Source organism: Lichenostomus cassidix, chromosome Z, assembly GCF_008360975.1.
Source record: "Lichenostomus cassidix isolate B80296 chromosome Z, HeHo_3.0, whole genome shotgun sequence".
Classification (NCBI taxonomy): domain Eukaryota; kingdom Metazoa; phylum Chordata; class Aves; order Passeriformes; family Meliphagidae; genus Lichenostomus; species Lichenostomus cassidix.
Window position 1 is genome coordinate 70404142 of NC_139511.1, and position 14537 is coordinate 70418678.

Consider the following 14537-nt stretch of genomic DNA (forward strand, 5'->3'; position numbering starts at 1 on the left):
GCATTCATTCTGAGAACTTTAAAAAGTTTAATTCAGTACAGAAAATGTTAATATAATGGGAAATGGATTACAAGTATTTCTATGTATGTGACAATATCATCAGTTGGCCTGCACCAAAGAGCTGTGATCTAACTTAAAATTCTTGAAGAAAGCAGTAAAAAATAGAGTAGTAAATGGCAAAGGGCAGCATTAAAAACAAAAAACTGAGAAGACACAGATCAGAATCTGCTTCAACTATATGTTGCCAGTTAAAGCTTGGGGTTTTTTGAGTTTCAGGGGTGTTTTTTGAGAGCATTGTTTGGTTGGGCCTTTTTTGCATTTTTGTTTTTTTTGAGGGAGGGAGTGGGTTTTGGGAGGGGTTTTTTTGTTAGGTTTTTTTTTTCTGAGGGAGGGTGGTTGATTTGGTTTTCTTGTCTTGGTTTTCTTTTAGTTTAGTTTCTTGGTGAATTTTGGTAATTTTGCTTAAAGCTTGTCTTAGGTTAGCTGTTTAGCATTTCTTTTTGGGAACTGTAGTTGACAGTGAGACCTCTCCACGTTTCAAAATCTTTTTGCCTTTAAAATAGCTTTTTTCGTGGTGCTTCTGTACACTTATCCTAGAACCAGCAGTTATAGAAGAGGACTGTGCTGTTACAAAATTCTATTGTGTTAGAAATCAAATTGAAACCTAGAATGTGTCAGATTTCCCCATGAACAAAATAAAGTTATTTACTTCTGTGGAAATCACGGAAATATGTGTCTGAAGAGCGTAACAGAATATGATCAAAATATTGAAACATTTTACTAACAGCTGGCTTTTTAAATGAGAACATGCTGTACCTTTCAAAGGTTCAAACGTACAAGCATGTGGCTTTGTGTCCTCTTGGCTCTTTCAGTTTTTTTATAAATGAGCATGACATTCCTAAAAATGACTTCTCTCCCTTACCTCCAGCAATCTGCCTTTATAGATGAGTTATTCCTGATATTCCTGATTTACACACATGACTTCTTTTTTTTCTTTCATTGTGGATTTATAGATGTGGATGATACAGGAAAGAACTCAGAGCATGCATCTTTCTTTTAACAGATGTTTCTGAAGCATATTAAAAGTGGAACAGAATAACTATGAATTGGCTGCTCTTGCGGAAATAAAGTAATTGAATGTGTAATAGTACCTATTAGAGCTATAACTAACTGCAGTTTGAAGGATTTGTTGTTACAAAGTAGCTTTCCAACGAGTTCTTGACCCTTTTCTGACAGCAGTAGGAAATGGTACATAAATTAGCGCCTGTTTTCTCAGTTTTGTCATGCTTCCAATTACAGTCTGCACTCTATGTATTGGACATCACCAATCCAGTGCACTGAGCCTAATGAAAGAAGGTTCTGTTGTCACCTGCCTGTGACTGATAGTCGAAGTGGAGATTACTTGTCACAGTTTTGTTGATATATTTGTTTTCAAGTGTTTAGGAAGAACTAGCCTGTTAAACAGCGGCTGATAGAATTTGAGGTTCTTTGACTCGACATTCAATTACAATGAAATGAGGTGGTAGTGTCTCTTTCCATGTTCTGTGTTAACTTCATTTTAATACAGTGCCCAAGATGTGAAGGATAGGGTCTGCTAGTAATGACAGCATCACTTCTGATTCTCCATTTAGGCAGAAATTCAGTGTGACTTACCAAGTACAAGTAACACCAGCATTTATCACTAATGTATTTTTGTGCAGGTTTCAAGTGAAACATGTCATTGGGTAAATGATTGCACTGCTGCATCCAGTTTATTAAAAAAGATAAATAAATTTGATTATCAGAGACCTTTGCATGGTTTTAAAGGAAGAAAAAGTAGTGTCTACGCCACTGGTTGTCCTTTTATTCTTTGTGCAGGAGATGCTGGTTTGCATCTCTGTTACTTTAAATAGTGTTCTGGTTTAAGAATAAGTTAAATAGAACCTCCTTATTTATTTATGCTCTGAAACTGATTTTCAGACAACTACAGAAGAATATTGCTGGTTTGGAAAATTCTGCAAATTTTTTGGGCTGTCTTAAATGGACTCTGATATTTATATAAGATTACATACACTGACCTTACTGTAGTAAAATATCTCTAGAGCTCTGTAACACAGCAATTTAAAACAAGTTAGTGCTGTTTGGTATTGATGTTGCTTTTGTTTCCTGGTGGCAGTACAGCAGGTCATCTCAGGTTCTGCCTGTGCTAGGAAGTGTTTCAGCCAAGAGGAGCAGATTGCACTGAGGGAAGAGGCTGCTGAAGGCACAGTGTCTGCACTGTGTTCTTGTGCTCAGGTCTGGCTTTCATCACATCCTATATGGTTGTTGGCAGTTGGAGGATGTCAGGGATTTCTGAGATTTCCATGACATGAGCTAAAGACATCTACATGGGCATGATTAGGAAAGACACTTAAAAATTATGCACTTGGCCAAATCCAAGAGCTAATTTAGGCACTGGTTTGGTTTAGTAAGTTTGTATGCTCAGGGTTGTGGTGCTGCTCATAATGCTCTCAAGGTTAAACAGAATTACAGAAGAGTAGTTAAAACAGCTGAAATGTGGCTTGCACAGGTTTTTCCCATGAGAATTTTTCTTGTGTTTTATAAATAAAGATAAAGTTTGGATGTTGTTGGAACAGTGTCCCAGAACTTGGACAGTGCAGGCCTGGCCAATCAGGCCTGGGGGAAGGCTTCTGACTGACCAATCTGGGTGACTTTTGAAAACTCTATATATATGATGAAATCAAAACAATAAAGGTCATTCCTTTTTGCCACTGAGAACTGGTGCCTTCATTACTCTGCTAGCTGCTCAACAGCGACACTGGAATCCTTCACAGTACAACTAAGTCATTGTGCCTTCTTGAGGATTTCATTAAATACTCTGTTTCAAAATGTTCACTCCTGATGCAGTAACTTGTCCCACAAATGCCTGAAAAAATTTGGTTTCAGAGCAAGTTTTGGTTGAGCTTAAGGCTTTGTTCTGATATACAGTGAAACACTGGGAATGGTTTTCCTGGTGCTTGAACTGAATATCTAGAACTCGTCAGCTTCACTCTTCAGCATGATCTGACTGCATTCAAAGACTTTAAAAAAACAGTCATTATCATGATTCTTTTGAAAGGTTCCAAAAAGAGTTGCCAGGGATAAATGTATAAATCATTTGTTTTAACATTAGTCTTGGAAATAAACTCATTAGTCTTAATTTATAAACATTTTGACATGACACACTGGAAGGGTTTGCTCATTTTTTTTTTTAATTTTGTAAGTAGGCAAACTTTAGGCAACAGTGCTTTTGTCATTCTCATGCTAGCAAATTTTGAATTTTTAATGGCTGCCACAGACTTCTAATTGTGGGGTAGGTGCTCCACTTTTACCCGGCTGAAAGCTTTCCTGTTACAGTTAATGTATCTGCTTTTTTTTCTTCACTGAGGGAAAAGCGCAGCAATCGTTGTTACTTCTGCTTATTCATAGAGAATCCTTATGGGACATGGATGCTTAAAATGCCTCAGTAGAGTTTGAATGCTTGTTAGTAGCAAGTTGGTAGCTTGTTACTACTGGATCCCTCCTGTGTCACATTTTTCATACAGGGATTTCTGTGAAGGTTCTAAATTGGGTGGAAACTTGTCACTGGGATGTTGGAATCCTTTGTTGTTTTTATAAAGGCAAAGTCAGATTGCAGCTTTATTATAGTTTTGAACTGGAGGATAAAGTATTGGTAAATAGAAATTGATCTGCTATCAGATGTGTTTATGAAGAGAAGGATTCCCCCCACCCTCAACAATTTCATTGGTTTTTCTATAATGTGACTTTGTGAAACTACTGTAACATGATCTTAGATTCTGCCTGGTGAGATAGCAGAGGCTTAGTCCAACGTGAATGCTGATCTGTCACTGTGACTTCAGTTCAGTTCAGTCTACTGTTATGTAGATGTGATGCAGCACATTTTGTTATAATGGAAATACTTCAATACTAATAATTCTGTGCAGTGAGGTCAGAGCTAAGTTCATTATTTAGGCAATATGCTTTTAGAGCAGAGACACTGCAAGCAAATGTCATCTTTGCTCTTCAATGTTTGCATGCGTACTTTTTAAAAGACTAATGAGAAAAGCAACCTGCTCGTGTTCTGGGACCATCACCAGCCACAGGCAGACTGTATGTTTATTTCCCTTAAATAGGAAGGATGTGTATGTTCTTACTGGGTTTTTTTTGGCTGTAGAATTGTTACTTCAGAAAGGCATAGGACACTAGTAAATGCAATTAAAAGTTTCTTTCTGAAGAAGCATTTTAATAATAAGGAATATTTTACTCTAGTCAGCAACACAGAATTTATGTAGATGGAAAAAAAGATGTTTCTCCTGTGACATTTATGGTAATTTTAACTCACGTATCTTGTTAGTGACAAATGATTATTCTTCCCCTTGAAACAACCTCTCATTTGAAAGTTATCTCTGAAAAGTAGAAAAGTAAAGTTATCCCAAGAGGCATATGGGATTGGAAAAGCAGGAGGAAAAAGGGGTGAGAGCAGAAAGAAACCTGAGCGAGTTACCTCAAAACTAGTTACTGGGGGAAATGTTGGTATGTCAAAAAATTTTACTCTGATCTGAAATTTACAACAAAATAAATGAAAACAGACTAAGTATAAATATAGCATGACACATGTTATGCTGATCTTCTTTTGCTTTGAGTTAAACTATGTTATTCTGTGTTTTAAATTAAATGTTCTTCCATAGATTTTATTAATGCTTAGTTTACCCTCCTAAGGTTAAAAAGCACTAAACCACACTGCTGTGTGTCTAGAAGACAGAATTGCTGGTTTTGTCATGTGGTGACAGGCTTTTAATTTTTTTTTTTTTTTTCTGTGTCGGGTTCAAACAGGAATCTTGCACCTTCTCCTGTCCCTTATTTAGGCAGCACAGGTTAAACGCTAGGCATGTAGAGCCTTTGGTAGATAGGGACACATATACCTTGCTATATTTGTCTGTGTTGAACTTTTAGAAGGTATTTTCTGCGACATGGTGGTTTTTTTCTAGGAAATTGTTTGGTTTGAGTGGAAATACAGAGCCTGGTTTTGTTTCTCTTCATACTTTCAGAGGACACATGTGACAAATTTCTCCCCTCATCTGTGTACTAGCATAGTAGTGAGTTGTCAAACTGCTTCTCCTCTGGTGAACTTCTGTCTGTCTTGCCACATTGCTTATCATTCAGGAAAAAAACAAACAAGAAGAATAATCTGTTTATTATTTTCTTTTTTCCCGTAAAACTGTTAAAAGTCAGTGAGGTGCAGTTGCATCATTCTTTCAATCTAGTAGAGTTCACAATATGATGTGTTGTTTTTTTTTCTCTAAAACTTGTGATGTTTAATATGCCTTCAACTTTTTGTCATTCAGGATGGTGATGAGTCATCTCCAATTTTAACAAGTCCTGAAATTGTTAAGATTCCGGATCCCCAGATGTCTATGGTAAGCATGCTCCATGTAATGCCATCTGTATTAGAGTTACTGTTGAACTTTTCATAAATGTAGATGAAAGCTTGCTGTCTTAAATATTTTAAAATTCCAGTGGAAAGATTTATTTGACCAGTTGAGAAATACGAGTGGGTTTGAATTTTAGGGTTTTTTTTCTTTTTCTGCTGCTGCTAGATTAAAATACAAGAGTTGATTTAATGCTTATGTTCACCTCCTTCTTTCCATACCTAATGTGCATGCTTCTGAGATGTAAGAAAGCAGAGAGGGGGTATTGTTGGCAAAAGGGGTGGGAAGATAACAGGGACCAGAAGAAGGGAAATGTAGAATTTAGAGACTGGTGCAGTAACTCTTGGTCACTTCCTCTGTTAAAATATTTTCTTCCTACGCTCTTTTGTATGTTGTCTTTCATGTAGACAGTGCCTAAGTACAGTTCTAGAAAAGATTTCCATTATTGTGGAAGCCAATTCAGTGGGACTGGTATTGGCAGCTTTGGGAACATTAATGTAAGTGGGCTTGTACTGGCAACACTGTTTGAGCACCGTGTAATCTAACACTGCAAGAGCAAGTCTGACAATGCTGGAAACTGCCTTGGCTGCTGAAATCTTGTTGGCACTGTGGCTCCTGTTGTGGCTCCTACTGTTGCTAACATGGAATTAACAGTGGGACAAGTTTTTGAGATGTTTTTCTTGCATACAAAGCTTTATGCTGCAAACGTTATCCTAAAGAAAATGTTTATGAAGTGTCTAGCACGTTTGAGTGCTGTCAATCACGGATGTATTGACTGAAGCGCTTACATTTTGCAGCAATTCACCAGAAGGCAGGATAGGGTTTGTTAATGTTAAGCCATAAACTGACACAGACCCTCAAAACTCCCAACGACCCTCCACATATTATTAAAGGAGGTTTTTTTTGTAAAACAAACAAATGAAAAAAAGCAAGAAGATCCTGTACTTTTAGATTTGAGTTTTCATTGCCATGCATTTTTCAAGAGACTGGTGAGTCTTCGCTGGATGGTTTTGTTTCGGTAGTAATTTTCTCTGAAATTTAGTATTTATAAATACTGACTTACCCTCTGCGTTTAGGAGAACTTAGTAGAAAGCAAACATCACAAACTTGCTCGAAGTTTAAGAAGTGGACCTTCTGATCATGACCTGAAGCCTAATGCAACCACACGGGATCAGCTTAATGTAAGTCAGTCATATGATGGCTAAGTTAAATTTTATTAGGTAGGTTGGTAATAATATATGGTGACAGTTTAAGGAAAATATAGTTAATTTCAGTTTATGGAAAAAAATTAATGAAATGTTTTGATGTTTCTTAAAGAAGGACCCAGCTCAGAAAGGCACACAAGGTGCTTCTTCATGTGTTTTTAAGCTGTTTTTAGAGGTTAAGAACGTGTATTTTGTGCATGTCATGTAGGTGTGAATGCTACACTTAAAGCAGCTGTATGTTTGCCTGCACTGTCACTTCAATCAACCATGTAACTGAGGAGTATCACCATGATAGCATAACTTTGTGTTGTTGGAAAGCTTTCTTTCTTCTCTAGCTATTTCTGTGTTGTCATTGTTGTACTTTCTCACAAGTATACTTTGTTAGTATAACTTGTTGATTATGCCTGTCCATATTTTTAAACTCACTTTCTGACTGTATATCAAATAGATCATAGTGAGTTATCCACCGACAAAGCAACTAACGTATGAGGAACAGGATTTGGTGTGGAAGTTCAGATATTACCTTACTCATCAGGAGAAGGTGAGTTGAGTCATAGAATGATTTGGGCTGGAAGGGACCTTGTCACTTATATCAGTAGGCTTTTCCAGGTCTTTGCTTATGTAAATATAATCTGAATCTAGTTCTACCTCTGTGTGAGACATTAATTTTGAAATAATTTCTTTAGGCTGGCTTTTTACTGATGAATTATCCAATCTCCTGTTTAGGCCTTGACCAAATTCCTGAAATGTGTCAACTGGGATCTACCACAAGAGGCAAAGCAAGCACTAGAGCTGCTGGGCAAGTGGAAGCCCATGGATGTGGAGGATTCTCTAGAACTTCTGTCATCTCAGTTCACCAACCCGACAGTGCGGCGCTATGCTGTGGCCAGGCTTCAGCAGGCTGATGATGAGGTATTCACCAGGCTGTGGGTACATGGAAAAGTCAGCTGGTTTCAGGAGTTTTGGTTTCATTGAGTCCTTGAAATATTTGCTACTTCTTTAGTCATTTAAGTGAATATTACTGAAGGAAAACAAAAAATAATTCACTGTGTTGCTATTTATTATAAGCTTTTTGAGGTGCAGTCTTCACATTATTAAGTGCCACAGATTGACACTTATTAGTATGAACAGCCAGTGGTAGCTGGTTTTGTTAAACAAGGTAAAACAATGGTGTACTCTCACCAAAAACTAGTGATGAATTTTGAGTATTAACCTGTAGAAATGCTCTGAACTTAAATAGTCGACTGAAAGATTTTCAGCAGATCCATCTCATGAATTGAAGCCATATATCATCATACTCTTTTGCTAAAGAAGATGAGTAGAAGAGCATCTGTGGAAATAAAGTGTTTCTAATTGTATACTGATTAGACTATGATGAGCTGTGATTATGAATAGAGCCCACTTAATAGAAACTAACCTGTTAAATTTCAGTGGTTTATATATTTTATTTTCTTTTGCCAGTTAGAAAAAAAAAAGCAAACCCAGATTTGAATGTATTTCCGTAACTCTTGAATCCTTGTCAATCAATAGAGTTTAAAATAGGGAGCATAAATATATCTTATTTTTTCAAGCCTACTTTAATAGCCAAGGTCATACTGCTTTGACTTTAAAAATGTACCTTTTACAATGTATTGGAAGATAACTAAACAGAATATGTTGAATACTAGAGGAAACAAGTTCATTTTAAACAGCAAGTGGGTAAAATTCTGTTCTTCAATCTAAAGTAGATCAGATATGTGGTTTTTTTTCTTAGATCCCCAGCTACACAAAGGATTAAAAAAATAGTCCATGAGAGAGAAGAGAATCTCCATTCTTGATACCATAGTCCAATTTTACACTTGAATTTTCTTCTTGGGGGATGCAAATTGAAAGATTTATTGTGTGAATGCTGGAAGCAATTAGGTTAGAGTTCACTAAATCCTGACTAAGTTTATCTGTAAATTAGAATTTTGAAAACAGGAGCTCTAGTTTTCTTTGACTAACACCCTTGTTTCACTTGGATTTTTTTTTTTTTCCTTCATGAGGATTTGCTGATGTACCTGCTACAGTTAGTCCAGGCATTGAAATATGAAAACTTTGATGACATAAAGAATGGCCTGGAGCCAAGCAAGAGGGACAGTCAAGGTTCCATGTCAGAAACTATGGCAACATCTGGTCCTAGTGCTTCAGAAATAGACAGGTAAGAAGCTTAGACTTCGAGCAGAGCAGCAGAATCATGTAATGTTCTAAGCCATAAAATTCTTTCTTCTTTTTAGGGGAGCATTGCATATTCAACATTTTATTTTATAACCTGAAGCATTAAAAAAAAAACCAAAAACAAACCCAACAAACCCTGAGCTTTCATGAAATCTGTTTCCTGATTGTGCATAGTTTACAGAGCAAACAGTGTTAAAGTTGTGGCCTTTCACCTTACTACACAAAAGGAAGAGAACTTCTGCAGAGCAGGAAAAACAGTGTGGTTACTTCCTTCTGTACTTGCAAAAGTTAGGACGTCTTCAGTGAAGTTTATACGAGGTTCCACTTCCCACTTTCATCAGAGAATGTGGATCTAAAAGTCCAGTCAGTCTGAAGTGGAAAGAAATTTCATCCTGCTCCTGCAAAAGAAGGTACAGGAAGAAACCTGTGGAAGCAGACATCCTATACTTCCAGGAATCTAAAAGAAAAACAGATACCTAAAAAAGTATTAAGCAAAGCGTGAATTAACTTGGTAACCAAAGTAATCTCTGAATATTTATTACAAATATTCAGGATTTTTGGTCTTAAGCTTCTAATGACTTCTATCATGAGGGGGTATTTTTTCTGTTATAGTTCTAGAGCTTTTCACTGATCTTGCTGCAAAGCTGTAAAAGTGGGTGTGGTGGGAAGTGTGGTGTATTTTCAGGCTGCAATGGTACTTGGAGGTTAGGAGAGCTATTTAATTACTGCCTTTCAGGTAAACTTACCGTCTGAAAACTTCGCCTTGCAAATAAGCATTTGTCTATTCTGTGTAGTTGCATTCCAAAGACTAGTGCTTGCAGGTGTTGTGTATTAGCAGTTTCATCTTAGAACATTTGAAAAAAAGCTCCTGAAAATGCAGATTTGTTAAATTCTTGTCTGTGTCTACTTACTTTGTATAGAAGATGAAATAAAATGCAGAGTTTGTTGTAAGTGAATGTCCTTCACAGGCATAAACTGTATAGCTCTCCAGGCACAGACTTTTGCTGTTTTCAGGAACTGCAGCTGTCAAAGTTGCTGTTCATGCAGTTTGTTCTGAAACAGGGTTGGGATGCTACCTTCAAAGATACTTCTCTTCCAGTTTTCTGAATTTATTATGCTGTGGAAGTGAAATTCATTACGATTTCTGTGCATGCTCCCTGGCCCCCAAGCGAGAACTTTGAATCATGCCAATTACATGCTTTCCTTTGTGTAGTTCCCAGATTATGAGTCCTATTCCACCTGTTTCCTCTCCACCTCTTACTTCTAAGACAAAAGAGCTTCCAGAAAATGAAAACCTGGATGTAAGTCAGATGATTTACCTTGTATTTATTGTACTTTTGTAGTGACCTGGTTCTGTTTCTTGCTTTTGTTTATGAATATTTGGATCCTTCGCGTGTATCTCACTAAATATTTAAAATACCTGAAGAATATAAATTTAAAGTATATGCTAAGAAAATAACAATAGCTTAACTGAATTTTATACAGGGTGTCTGTTTATGTACATGATCACAGTATCCAAAGCTGGGGGACTGGAAATTGAATTCTTCATTAAATTAAAGTACTCTCCTGTAAAGGAGAAAATTATGGCAAAGGGTATCCCATACTGATTAGACACTGACAACTATATGTGTTTCAGGTGTTTAAAAACAGTCTTTTAATAGAAAACAGTTATCCAAATATTTCAGTCTCTGCAGTCTGTTCTTTCTGTAGCCATATTCTTTGGCATGTCATCTTTTTTGAATCTAAGTGAGATATTGTGTTGATTTACTTCTGCCAAGAGCTATATTCAGTTTATGTATCCTATACAAATCTGTTTTCGGAAAGTTTAGAACATCTTCAAGATTGTTAGATGCTGTGGATACAAAACAGTGGGGAATCTCTTTGGGGGTTGTATTTTACAGCATTTACAACAAGACATAATTGCATAGGAGGGAAGAGTAACATAAGTAGAAGTTACATTAAAGGTTTCTTTTTGGAGAACATCATGTACTCTTTATGTGTTGATAAATATATTACTGGAGTAGCAGACCTTTTACTTATAGGGTAGTTGCAAGATCTGAAGTAGTATTTAAACTAGTACCACTTAAATACTAGGTTGGATTGGATTCAGATTTTAGAAGGGAATATATCTCTCAGAACTTTTATATTTAGTTGGTGTTTTTCCTTAACTTTGTCTCTCTCTAAGATGCTTAGATTTCTTTATACCTTAATTTTATTTTTTTTTTTGCTCTTCTTAAATCCCTTCCAGCAAGACCTTTGCACTTTCTTGATATCACGGGCATGCAAAAATTCCACATTGGCAAACTACTTATACTGGTATGTTAGAAACTGCTTCTTTATACTGTATCAGCATGTAACTGAAATCAAAGCTGTAATACTCAGAAGGATGCTCAGAAAAAGATTACCTGTCTTGAGCCTTTCACAATCTCAGTTTTTCTTGGGCTGATGTAGTAGATTTAAAACAATATGCATTTGAACATAGTAATTTATAGGAGCAGTCTTTTAAAATGCAGAAATATGCTTTACTGTTAGACAAAAGAAGGTGAGGTCTAGACATTAAGTACAGTGTTACAAAAAGCAGCCTAACTATGTTGTTGTTTAGGGTGTTGGGGAAGAGATTAAGTTAATCTTTGCTTTTCTGTCTCGTTCATGCTTGTAATTTTTGACAATGTTGGCTAGAATATTGAAGTTATGCGCTTAAATATTTATCAAATATGTATTTTATGAAGGTTCATAAAGCACTAATTTTCTTTTTTGTACTACTTTTTTTTATTCCATTTGTGGTTATGAGGACAACAAAATGTCATTGCAGATGTGTGCATTCTTAAGGGGGAACTTAAGTTGTAAATGTTAGTTCATCTATACAGTAGAGAGGTAGGATTGCTTAGCTTAGGATCTTGTCTCAGCTCAGTGGTTTAAGAATTAAATTAGATGCCTAAATTAGTAATCTGCAAGTCTTCGAAGCAAACATTTGCAGGTAGGAATTTTCTCATTTGAGGCAAGCTGAGATTAGTAGAGCTGTACTGTGTTGAAAGTATGTGTGTCTGTGTGTATTAATGTACAAATATCTGCATATGCACAACACTCACAACTATTTACTTGTATATACACGTGTTTTAAAAGCAAGAACTTGGGTGCCTTTTACATGACTAAACTTAAGTCGTATGATTCTCATTTGTAACCTTCATAGCTGTGTCAAATAACTAAAAACACTAATGCATATAATGATATTTTAGAGTGCTAAGAGCATTAACCACAGATAAGTTGTGAATTGGGAACTAAATGTGATATGTGATGTAAACATAGCAAACTGTTCTTACAAAATTCTTAGAAGAAACCTATAAACTATCCTGAGAGCTTCCATGTATAACTCTATAAATTTTATTGTTTAATTATATTTTAGTAGCTTGAATTTTAAGATGTTTAAGTGCATGACATACGTACATTTGCAAACAGTAGTTCCTTCTTTTAGAGTGGACAAAGATAACGTTCAGCTTCATTAAAAATTGCTATTAAAAATAAATTATTAAAATAATAGCAGGCTGAATTGGAGTGAGTAGAATCCAAGTGCTTGACCTAATCAAATATTCTTCATTAAGATAAGTGTCCCTAGCTTAGCTTATTTCTGTCAGGGTGAGAGGAAACGTTCCTTTACATTTCAACAACATCTCAGACATTCAGTCAACAGAAAGTTCAAATGTCCATAACTCTGTGAGGTTTTTGACTTACACCTTACAAATAAAATGAATTCAACAAAACAAATAAAAGTCCACCAAGCCAAAAACCTTAGTCAATTTATTCTTTGTTTTCTTTCCAGACATCTCAATTTCTCAGTGACAAAATACAAATGTTGCAGCCACTGTTTGAGCTGACGTAGCCATAAATCCTCATGGCTGCTGATCAATTGTATGTTTCAACTATCCAGACACAGCATACACCTAAAATAATCAATGGAAAAAGTACAATAACCCTTGAAAATGAAACCTTCTGCTCAGTCACTTGCCATTGTAAAGCTATCCTGTCCTTCAACAGTGGCCTCAGAAGTCAGTACTACTACTTTTTCTGTCTCTTCTTTGGACATATGAGACACCTAGCCAAGTATGAAGCATTATTCTTAGTCTGTGTTTCAAGATAGCTTTGAGAAACTGTCTAGGGCTTTTTAGCAAACAAAGATGAAAATTACATGTTTCAGTTCATTCGTTCCCCTTTCCCTTGAAGTTTTGGTCCACAGACTTTGTAAATACAGACTTCTATACGCAAATTTGTGAGAGAACAGTTTATAACAGTGCATTAGCAAGGCCCTAGAAGGAATCTTTAGTTATGGATTTTGTTAGGGTTATACACATGGAATAAGCTACGTATGCCTTTTTCTGATGGATATAAGATACTGTGTATTTTTAAATAAGACTACTCAAATCTGATCGGCTGCAAATGACACACCTCTAGTCTTGTCTCACAATTATTCTGTCAGAAAGGGATTCTTCATGAGTTCATGAGGAAGGTGTAATTCTTGCTGTCAGTGTATAGTCCAAGAGAATTTATTGAATTAGTCACTTTTTTTCAGTGTTTGAAAATTGACTGACATGCTAATGTCTCCCCTTTTTTGTTAATGTTTTTTATATGTTTTTGCTTTATTGTATGTTTATTGAATGTTTTTGCTGGGTAGTATTAGGAGATACATTGACTAACAGAAAGAAGACCTTCAATGCATAGCTACTTTTTGCTTGTCAGTGCTGCAAGTAGAAATTAACACAAAAGCATTCCAAATGACTGCTTAACATCAAAATAAATTTTCAGTATAACTGTTCCAGATGGTACTGTTAAAAATGTACTGGATTCATAATTTTAGATATGGAAACTCTGGCATATAGACTCTGCAGAGCTGCTTTAGGAAAAATGTCTTTTCTTCCACCATTTCTAATGGTAAAATAGGGAGCAGGTAGGGTGAGATTCTCCTTGTATTTGCAGGTACTCTTGAAAAAGAAGTTTGCAGCCACTGTGTTACATAGCAGGTAGTATCACAGTGGTGGAATATGTGTTCTGTTGTACTTGGCTGGGATGTTCATATGATTTGGACTTCAGGCATGTCTTGTTTTGAGTGATGACACTTCACTGTAAGTGAAAAACCACGGAAACTTTGATAGACTCTCCTGATCCAAATGGAATTTGGGACTATGTAATTTGGAAGAGTTCAGCTGTTGCCTGAGTTAAAGATCTCATTCAAAGTTTGTCTTCATTTTTAGTTCTGAGTTCTGTAATACAGGGCTGTAATACAGGGCTACTGTGTTTCACTTAAATTGTGTAGCATCAAGAGCAGGGTGTAACTTGGGTTGCTTTTATGCTGCAGGTATGTAATAGTGGAGTGTGAAGACCAAGATACTCAGCAGAGGGACCCAAAGACTCATGAAATGTACTTAAACGTGATGAGACGATTCAGTCAGGCTTTGCTGAAGGTAATGCCTCTGTGTAAGGAAGTACGTAATGGTTTGGGAAAGTCCTTCCTTAGAAAAGTGCAGGTGTCTAAGAGGATGAGTTGTGGTTTTTTGGGTATGTATGTCCCATGCATTCAAATTTTATAACAGCTTACACATCTGCTTGAATTTTGAATTTGTAGTAAACTGAGGAAACTACCAAAAAGGAAAAGTACTAATATTGAGAACTCTTTCTTCTCTTTTATTGCTTGATTCTG

At 36.1% G+C, this 14537-nt stretch overlaps 1 protein-coding gene across 5 annotated transcripts in view; it reads left to right on the forward strand.

Moving 5' to 3' along the window:
• Positions 1–14537, forward strand: part of PIK3C3 (phosphatidylinositol 3-kinase catalytic subunit type 3) — a 66901-nt gene that overhangs the window by 12300 nt on the left and 40064 nt on the right. For 3 of the 5 annotated variants that reach the window (XR_014846945.1, XR_014846946.1, XM_085043000.1), the window contains exons 7-15: positions 5364–5435; positions 5855–5944; positions 6524–6628; positions 7101–7193; positions 7379–7564; positions 8677–8831; positions 10062–10149; positions 11097–11164; positions 14196–14301. Coding sequence is in view for 3 of the 5 variants with exons in the window: in XM_085043000.1 (XP_084899126.1) it covers positions 5364–5435; positions 5855–5944; positions 6524–6628; positions 7101–7193; positions 7379–7564; positions 8677–8831; positions 10062–10149; positions 11097–11164; positions 14196–14301 (963 nt within the window). In the remaining 2 variants the exon portion in view is untranslated. The remainder of the gene's footprint in view (positions 1–5363; positions 5436–5854; positions 5945–6523; positions 6629–7100; positions 7194–7378; positions 7565–8676; positions 8832–10061; positions 10150–11096; positions 11165–14195; positions 14302–14537) is intronic. The other 2 variants (XM_085043001.1, XM_085043002.1) reach the window with 2 other exon arrangements.